Genomic DNA, 10,541 nt, shown 5'->3' with positions numbered 1-10,541 from the left:
AGGGGCTCATTGCTTTTAGAAACATAGCTGTTTGAGGACAGTTATATTTCCAGCTTGGCCAGATGGGATGTCCCTCCTTTTTGTACAGTGTGATTGGGTTCCCCCTTCTTCCCAAGTTATTTTAGCATCCTGACAAATATTTCAGGTAGCAGGGCTGGGCTTCCTCCCCTTTTTCTAGGGGTTTTAAGTAGACAGTCCCACTTAGGGTCGTTTCTATTATGCTACGCTGTCTCCTCTTATTTCAGTGTATTTTTCAAGCAGGCAGTTTCCCTGTTTCTCATGCTTTGGACTGTCTCCCCTGTATTAGGGCTTCAAGTAGACCCCCCAAAGTGTCCTCTAGGGGATGCAGTGCGAGTTCCATTGAAGGGGAACATCTCAGGTTGTGCATGTGGCCAAGGTTTCCCTAGAGGGAATGAGACGCTGTGTCCCCTTGCCACGCCTAGGGCTCTGGGCAATATTTAGCCTTGCCTGAGGAAACTGCTATTCATGGATAGCTGTGTTCCAGCTCAGCAACTACTTCCCTTTATTAGGGTATTTAAGAAGTGGTCTCCTTGAGCCCCTTGCCTAGACCATGCTGTCTCCTCTGTTTAGGTTTTAATTAGATAGCAAACTCTCTGTGGTCTTAACAAACTTCAGTTAGGACCTTTGGAGCATAGCTCTCTGAGGATAGCTGTTTTCTACCCCAATGACTACTCCCCTTACTAGGGTTTTTAAGAAGTGGTCCCCTGGAGCCCCTATCTAGACTGTGCTAGGTTAGGCATATGTCTGTCACTTCCATGGTGCTCTCTTACCAGATGGACAGGCATGCGGTGCAGCATGGCATAGTTGGCATTTCATTCCCCAAGTCTCCGCTAGAGGATGCAGTGCAAGTTCCCTAAAAGGGGAACATCTTGGGTTACGCATGTAACCATGGTTCCCCGAGAGGGAATGAGACACTGCGTCACCTCGCCAGGGCTTCGGGCTGCCTGTTTCACATCTCCTCCAGACAACTAAGTTGGTGATGTGTTCAACCTGTGACATCACAGGCTACGTGGGCCAATAGGATTGGAGTTGTTTCACACGTGCTTCAGACACTGGTCCTGCTGGCGGCAGTCAAGTGTCCGCTAGAGGACGCAGCGTCTCGTTCCCTCTCGGGGAACCATGGTTGCATGCGTAACCAGAGACATTTCACAGGATTCATACCAGAGCGCTTCACCTCACAAGTGCAAAGATGTATCACACTACTGCACTAGATAATCCATATATATGAAGCTGTATATGTGATGGTAGGCACAAGTGCAAAGATGTATCACACTACTGCACTAGATAATCCATACATATGAAGCTGTATATGTGATGGTAGGTGGATGTTTTGTGTGTGTGTGTGTGTGTGAAGTTCTCCTGTGCATATAAATACAAATAATTAATGCAATTATTAGTGAATGAGACCTAGTTATTTTTGGCAGTGGGATGTCTATCACTGAAATTTAGATTTTGTTTTGTGAAAGTTGGGATTTTATTGTTATTTCTCTCATATATCTGATTATACTTCATTTCAAGGGGCTTGGTGACCTACAAAGACAAATAAGTCTGACTTGTTTTGATAAACCTACACAAGCACATGCCGTTAAATAGATGTACTAGGGCAAAGGCGTTTGATAATTCAGTTATGAAACCATGATTTATGTGAACACGCAGGGTGACAGTAAAAATGTATCACCCTATGATTTAATGGCACTTTATCAGCCAAAAACAACCCTGTACTAATCCCTTGTTGCTTGTTGTCTTTAAATCTACGAGCCCTCGATGGATGACCCTACACGTGCATGTCATGGTAAGCAATAACACACACTCATCGTGTAAAGAACAATACCAATGTAATGAAAATTCTGTAAGAGCTAATAAAAAATACTGATGAAAATAAATTGAGCTGATAAATAACTTTGACAAGAGCCATTAATAACAGCCTCTCAGTTTCCCGTGCACTCACAACAAGGACTCTCGAGCAACTGGGTTCTAGTCTATAACTGAAAATGTTTCCTGTAGCTTATGTTGACGTACGAATGGCGAGGCAATTGTAAAAGCCATTCTAAGTTCATGGAAATAACTTCAGAAATATCATTCCATTAAAAAAAGTTCCTTCTGCGCTCAAGTCTTAAATTGTTTTCATGAAGGGCTCAAGCTGCAACATTTGGGGAGAATCGGTTGAGAAATCACAGAGTCCATAAATCCGTCTTCAGAGATAAGGCTTTGAGTTTACTCACATGAAAACACTCTATCTAGCTCAGCCTCATGTGGCAGGCCGAGGTCAGGTCCCAGAGCTTGTTTCTTAGTTTGCTTTTCAGGTCTGCTGATTCCAGATCAGCTTATCTATATAGACAGCAGCAAGAGGGGCACTCAGCCGCAAAATGAGTGCTCCTAAAAATACACACTGCACCTTCGATACTGTGCAGGCCATCTGATAAAGCTCAAGTATACTACACACTCAAATCCATCGCATTGAACCCAAAGCTTAAAACATTCGATGAGAAACTAAAACTGGTCAAATTCTTCTGAGAGATATTTATAGAAAAGCAATGATTAAACACACCATGAGATCACAAGCTGAGAGCTAGAGTTTGGTTGTGATAACTATTATAAGTGAGCTTGTTTATTATATTTGGCATGTTCATAAACGACTGCCGAGCCCATTTGTATTCACTTTTTTAGTGTATAAATGATGATCTAGTGCACAAACAAGTATTACCTGCAACTGTGGAATGAGCTAACAAATGTTTTACACCTGTATTTAGTGCTGTCCACTTGTAATCAAATCATCGCAAACAGATACCAGATTAACGCCAGGAATAAATTGGGTCTATATCTCTCAAACAAGCTGCTGCTCTCAAGGTGCGAACTAGAAGAATTGCATTGTCTTGTTTCTCTCTTCTTCAATTAGTCTATCCCTGAAGTAATTTCACTAAATAGTATGCCAGTCTTCATTCTGTTTGTTTATTCTGGAAAACTGGTTACACATTGCTTTATACAGCTACATTTGGGGAAAAACCTATTAATTATTGTCATTATTAATCCAGCTAAACAAGATGACTTCTTCAACTACAGATTAATTGGTAAAACTCACAATAAGGTCACATTAGGTAATGCATTAAACAACATTGTAGCAAACGTATTGCTCATTGTTAGTCAGTGTTTATTCATATTTGTTAATGTTAATCAATAAAAATACAACAGTAATACTTTATTTTATGGACCAATTCTCACTTTTAACTAGCATGTACATTACTAGCATATTGGCTATTAGTACTTATAAAGCACATATTAATGCCTCATTCTGCATGACTATATTTTAAATAATTTAATCTTATGCCATACCTAAATTAAACAACTACTTTAATAGCTACCATTAAGCAGAAATTAGGAGTTTATTGATGCAAAAGTCATAGTAAATAATTAGTTAATAGTGATAATTTTACATTAAAATAAAGTGTGACTAATGTGACTATATGATTATTAAGGGATACAACTTTTAATAGCTTTTAATAATATATTAGTAAATGTTGGAATTAACATGAACTAAAAATGAAAAATACTTCTAATGTATTTATTAATCTCAATGTTAACTAACATAATTAACTAATGTTAAACAAATGGAAACTTATTGCAAAGTTTTACCAATCAATTTACTCTTAGTGATAGTTTCAAAACAAAGACAAATAAATCTATTAAACCCTTTCAAAACCACAGCATGTGCTTACATGGAATGTAACACTAGCAATTTAAAACAGTCACAACATTATCACATCCAGTTAACATCACATCACAGTTAACACTGTTATCGCTATGTGAACACTAGTATGCAGAATTGTTCACACACTAATCAGAAACTCACAATGTATAAAAATAGCCACATACAAGTACATTGGCTTTCAAAAAGTGCCAAAAGAAGGTGAAATAAAGGTGAATATTTGTCTCTGATGAGACCTACAGTAAGCTAATGTAGTTCACCATGTCTTTTCAGGGCACGATGATTTCACAAACATGGACATAATCACAAAATACACTCATAGAAATACAATTTATATTGCACCATGTCACGGAATTTGGTCAATTTCGCCTGAATAAATCAAAAGTAGGTATGCACAATGAATCAAATTGTGATATGGTTGAGTGTCTGTGAACATTAAACAGCAAGACTGCTATATAAATATGAAGTCTGCATGCTCTGTAGGTCTGTGTGTGAATGAGCAGTGCAGTTTCGTCTACTACACATACTGAAGAACGTGTGACACTCATGGTGTTTTCACTATATGAGGACATGAAAACATAAACTTCATCTCCAGAGCTGCTCTGAGAGTCACTTCACCAGCATTTCACCATTCCATGTGAGAAAAAAATTTGTAAATTGCTCAGCTGATTTTGTTGTTCTGAATTTATGATTATAGCTTTGAGAAATGTGTTAATTGTTTAGGGGAATGTGTCTTAGGAAAAACTGTGCTTTCTTCAAACCTCATCCTCATCTCCTTTCCTTTTTACTAAGTTTACTAACTAAATGAATGCGCACCACATATTTAGCAGATCTATCGTCTAGTGTTTGCTTAGTTTGCCTGACTCTGCTGAACTCAGCTGGGGTTGCCTGAAAATTGAGTTTCGAAAAGTTTTTTTTTTTTCTTTATGAAAAATGCTGGATGTCCATATTGTGTCTCTGCTCTGCTCTACACTCATTAGGCTACGCTGTCTGACAACAGCTCAACAGCTCTTCTCTCAAATTATGTGAGGGAGTAAAGGGTTTGAGGCTACAGTCCTGAAAACACCGGCCCGTCTACAACCCTGTTTGGACTGAATAATTACCTCATGCATACGAAACTGGCTCAATAAGATGTGTTTCACCCCAAATGCATAGAATAATTTGACATACAAAAAGTTTCATAAAGTTTTACAGCAAGTTGTTAAAGTTAATAGACTAATGTATCCATTACCATTCAAAAGTTTAGATTGATCGGGCGGGGGGGGGGGGGGGGGGGGCTGCACCCCACTTAATTTGTTGGGGTTCAAGTCTGAAATAGCCTCAAGCCTCCATAATTTGCACCTTGCAGTATCTCAAATTCCAAGGAGCAATGACTATTATTTAATGCGTTATTACATTTCATTCAATTTGATGAGACAGTTATGTAGTTCTTATACTTTATAATCTCCAGCCATTTACACACACATACCCTGTCTCCATTTTTGACTCTTCCAGCCATAATCCCTTTGTTCCCCTCAAGGTGACTGCAATCGGGCCAGATCTGGCCAAAGCACAAGGGACATTAAGTGCCGCTGCAGTAAGTCACCTCTCCCAACCCTTCCAGCACCTCGCCATTGACTCCCACCATATGACTTCCTCCACTAAATGCCACTTAAGCTATTACAGCTCTCCAGCCCTGGGCTTCTGGTGACCTCAGAGGGTGAGGACAGCAAAAGGGCGATGGGAAGGGAAGCCAGCACAGCAGCACATTTTCCTGTGACAGGGCTTACACCCCCAGCCTGATAGCACTGAGACTTGAGAGAATGGGCTTGGGGTACATTGAGGGGAATCGGCTTTCAGCATTGTCTAGTTCTGCTGACTCGGTAGAGGCGTTTAAACGTGTATTCGCTGTGGCAGCACATGCCGCCGTGTCTTCGTGGTGTGTCAATGCAATCCAGGTGTGTTCTGTCACCTTTGCAGCATGCTTTTTGTGAGAGGAAGCAGTATTGGAATGAGCAACACGTTCAGTTAATTGCGTTATTGTGTTATCTTGGCATTTTGTTTAGACATCAGAAAACCAGCAGAAAGGCTTTATTAAAGTGAAAGGTATAAGTAGAGATGCAGGTACTGGTAAATCTGACTCAGCAGAAACAGCATTAGTGGTCTTCGTTACTTAAACGCTATGATGCTGTACAATGTGAATACTTACGTGTTCCATGATTTCCTTTATCATCCCATTCCACTGGCCTTTATCATCTTGAAACCCATACTTTCCATCCGGCACCAGGTGGATCTCGAAGGAAAAACCCAGAATGCTGGCCAACTCCTTAAGCAGGTCAATACAGAAGCCTTCAAAGCGGTCATTGCCGACGAGTGCCTTGTCAGACTTCTTAAGCATGACATATGGCTCCTCCTGTACAAATACAAAATATCCATTGAGAAGCATCTCCAAATGAGCTAAGGGTTTCTCATTGAGTTTACTGCACACACACCTTACTGAGTAGAAGTAATCCCAACTGACAACTGGCCCAGTTTCAATGGGAAACAAATTTTTTTTTTTTTACATAACCCATGTCACAAAATATTTTGTACATAGCTTATGTTAAAATTGCACCAAGCAATTTCAGTGCCACTAGCAGCACGAAATAAAATTGCAGATTGTTTGTTTGAATGACCTGAGATAGCAATGTTGGCTCACCAAATGATTTGAGTATCGGGATAGATTTCCTCAAACCAGTGTGAAGCAATTCTATTTTGCAGTTTAAGTACAATATAAATTAGTGTAACGATCACATAAAATGGCATTATATTTCAAATAATTTCTCTGCATTAGATGTCAAGATTTGTTGGGTTACTTACTGTAGGAAACATCGGTGAAAATACATTATGCATTCCCATGTCTCGACCATCCCACCTTGACATTATTTTACTCCGATGGTCCATGACAATCTCTACAGGTCATTATATTGTCTTGACTTCTGCATTCCCTTACAATGAAGAAAGCTGTGCTATACATGAAAGACCCCAAGATGTTCCTGGGATTGGTTCATGCAGGAGAGCTGGCATGAGGTACTCAAATGTTGGCCAGAATGCGGGAGAGAGAGAAAGCACAGCCACAATCCTAGAGACATTGGTCCTGAGGGGCTCTCAAAACTGAAGCACTGTCCTGTTGTACTGAGCCACAGTGATAAGCCTATGTTACCCTGGTTAGTTTTACAAATAAAACATGCTGGCATGTTGTACATAGAACATCTTCCATGACCCACACATCCTTAACATATATATCCCAATCCACAATATAAGGATTGATGGAAGGAAAGTTTCAGGAAAAGCAGTCACATTGGCCAAGACAGCTGTCATCACCAGCTCTAGAACCATTCCTATCATCTGTATCCATGGAATTCTTTCCTAAATCCTGGTTATAAAAATCCCAATTGCAGAGGGCTTGAGAAGTGGCTTTGCAGTGTAGGAACCAACCAGGCTCACTGAAAGTGTGCGATTGTGGTGACATTTCTGCAACACCGTTATTACGTACCTTATTGCATGTTCGAAGGCAGTTTAAAAGTGAAATGTCCAGTGAGTGGCGCTAAAACGCACGTTCAATACGTGAGCGTGGCCACATTTTTATTACATTGGTACAGGCATGTGTTGTGGTGTTTCTATTACGCTGATTCAGGTACATATTGTGGTCGGTTCAGAATTCAAATGTCCAGGGAGTGTCACTAAAATGTTAACGCTCCATCGTGTTGGAAAATAGCAAACCTACACCAAACTCAACCGTAAAAATAACCGATAGTGTTAGCAAATGCAAAAGTCTTATAAAAACACATTTGCTGGTGCAACCATGCTATTGTAACTTCTTTCTATGCGGGTTTGAACTGTTTTGTCAAACCGTAGTTTCACAGGATTCGTACCAGAGCGCTTCACCTCACAAGTGCAACGCCGTATCGTATGAGCTATCGAGCAAACCTACTGAGTTAGAAGACCCATACATATGAAGCTGTGTTTGTGATGCTAACGTTCAAAAGTATAAATTTTCAAATCTTGCAGCATCTTAAAATTGTTTTGTGGTCATAACATAATATTGTGCAAGGAATTGTGCTTTTTTATTCGAAACTCTGGCCTGTAAATCATAATTTATGTGAAAGGAATACAAGTTTTACGGCCTCTAGTGTTCATTTCAACTGGAAACTGCAGCGATTCATATGTATAGGTGTGTTTTTTTTTTAGTTTTTTTTTTAGTTTTACAGAAATGTAGGTAGAGGCATGTATCTCCAATGAACCTGGGTAGGTAGGAACTATACTAGATCTCTCTGTCTTCTTGCTGTTGGGCCTGAACCAGGTTCTACAACATCTGAGATGATGTTAATTGTCTTCCCACACCGCAGAAGTCACTACCAGGTCCTCTTATGCCACATATGATTGAGATTCCCTTTAAGTGCACTGAAAAGGCATCTGATGGGTCTGCTGCCAAAATCATCTAGAATATATCTTTGAAATTGCAAATTATTCCACCTAATCTACGGATGAGTCCCCATTACAACATTGAAATACTGTTATTATGGAACCATGGAAGTATCTCAGCTTGTGACGGGCTTGTGCAAGTTGCTTCAGTTTCCCATCTACTAACAGATGGTTTAGTGGAACAGATTAATCAGACATTAAAACTGAACTGAGTGGGTGCAACAGGGATTCTTCTGTAAAATTGTCTATGTACTTGGACATCTAAGAATTCCCCAAGCCAACAAAGGGCTTTACCATATATTGAATTATTCCTTGGACACCAGTCTTAAGACCTCCAAGGCTTTGCCAAGCAGCAATAGGAGCAACCGACATTGCCCTTTACAGTATATTCACATATGCTGATCTATCAACATATGATGGATATTGAGCATGACTAACAGTACATCTATCATCAAATTATTATTATTGTGCATACACACTTTCTGACCTACTGGATCAACCAATTTGAACCAGATTGAATGTGGAATAAGAGGGAACCAGCAATATAAAAAAAAGACATTCACTTGGGTGAACAACTTTCCTTACATTAGCAACAAAAAATAAGTACAGTACATATAATTTGTGAGGTATTTGAAAGCAAGTGACAGTGAGAATGGCTTCTTCTTAATGTTGAGGGCTTATTGAGGAGGAAATTCAATGGATTAGTCCTTGAGAAATCAGATCCCTTGACCTGTGACATCTTTCGTTATGGAGACAGATAACGATGTTTTAATGAAGCATTATGTCAGCACCAGTAGTTATACAGTTATTTCAGGACTGCTCTATTTATTGCTTGCGGTAAACTCCCTCAAGGTGACCTTCACCATCTGTGTTTCATCAAACATTCTGTCTTTCTAGCCCTGACAGCATTTTCCATTTTAGCCAGAAAAGACAACACAAAATGGCACAATTCAAGCTGGACAGAAAATCCAAAGTATATTCAGTTGGCAGCTGAAAACAGGACTAGCGCTCCTGTCATGCATGTTCATCCTTGAACTGAACTGGAGAATCAGTTTCATAGCAATTGTATGCCCTGTCCCGACTTCTTAATAATAACAGATGTTTTAGAGTTTTGTGAACAACATTTCAAGTGGGATCTGTCAAGATCTGAGATCTGTGCACTCCGAAAAGACTGTAAACAAACCATTTATTTGAGAGACCAGGACTAATAGTCACACAGGAGAATGTTCCAAAGGCCTTTGTCAGCACTCTCAGTAACTAAGTATTAGTTGTGAGTCAATTACATAAACAGTCCCATTTCACAAATACAGACCTACTTTATATGAAGTGTCTCTAACAACTATGTACTTAAATTTAAATTAATATTTTGATACAATGCACTTAATGGTACATACATGTTTTTTTTTTTTTAATTGTACTTATATTTAAAAATACCTTCCTGTAATTACATATGTAATTAATTTCTGTAGTTACATCTGTAATTACCCTACCCCTATGAAGGTCATCCACACTTAAACCATAGCACCAGATATGTCCCTAAACTAGCCCACCTCAATAGTAGCAAAATAGTTTTGCAATGGTTAGTTTGTCTGTCAATAACATCTACTGTATAATCTAATAATATAAGTATCTATAATATGTGCCTATACAGAAACTAGCCCCAGTCCCAAAATAAATGCAATGTAAGAAAAAAATAATTTTTGCAATACCTTCTCCCTCTTTTCCTGCATGAACTATAACAGAAAGGCATCAGTTACACAGACTGAAGTATGAAACAAGCTGTTTAATCAAAGCAAACATGCCTTTATAATTTGAGCAATGATATCAGACAAAAGTTTTGAGCTTCTTATTTGTCAGCTGATGCAATAATATGATCATATTATATTCTAAGACTTTGGCAATCCCAGCACCGGTTTGCATTATTTCTGAAGGAAGTTGTTGTCAATGAAGCTTTTGGATGTTGGTACACCATAATTTCTATCTGTCATAACTGTTATGTGTCATGTGATGTGTTATTATTCATTTGTATTCAAAACAGCTTTTCGAGTGACCCTTATTCAATACCCCTGTTTAATGCCTAAAAATATATATATATATACAGTATATTAAAGGGGTCACGATGTGGGAAGATTTGCATAACGCCGCCCAAATGTTTACGCAGAGAAAGAAGGCGTAACATTTATTCTCGCTGTAGTATTGATGCGTAAGTAAGTTTTTTATATTTAAAGAATTTGCCACTGACGATTCATACGCAAATGTTTTGGGCAGTGTAGAGTACCACTTGTTGTTTGTCATTTCTCAAATGCAGATGCAGACGCGATCACAAATGCAGACATGGTTTTATGTTTACGCGGCGCGATGCAACGCAACACGT

The 10,541-nt window shown here is 39.1% G+C and overlaps 1 protein-coding gene across 1 annotated transcript in view; it reads right to left on the bottom strand.

Moving 5' to 3' along the window:
- The window catches only part of LOC107660312 (glutamate receptor ionotropic, kainate 3-like), a 148,162-nt gene that overhangs the window by 27,367 nt on the left and 110,254 nt on the right, over positions 1 to 10,541 (bottom strand). Inside the window, exon 11 of the mRNA XM_016449590.1 lies at positions 5,913 to 6,116. Within this exon, the coding sequence (XP_016305076.1) occupies positions 5,913 to 6,116 (204 nt within the window). The remainder of the gene's footprint in view (positions 1 to 5,912; positions 6,117 to 10,541) is intronic.

Source organism: Sinocyclocheilus anshuiensis, unplaced genomic scaffold (genome assembly GCF_001515605.1).
Source record: "Sinocyclocheilus anshuiensis isolate Anshui unplaced genomic scaffold, SAMN03320099.WGS_v1.1 scaffold1469, whole genome shotgun sequence".
In the NCBI taxonomy this organism is placed as follows: domain Eukaryota; kingdom Metazoa; phylum Chordata; class Actinopteri; order Cypriniformes; family Cyprinidae; genus Sinocyclocheilus; species Sinocyclocheilus anshuiensis.
Note: the sequence above shows the minus strand (reverse complement) of the source record. Positions and strands in the feature narration are given on the sequence as shown.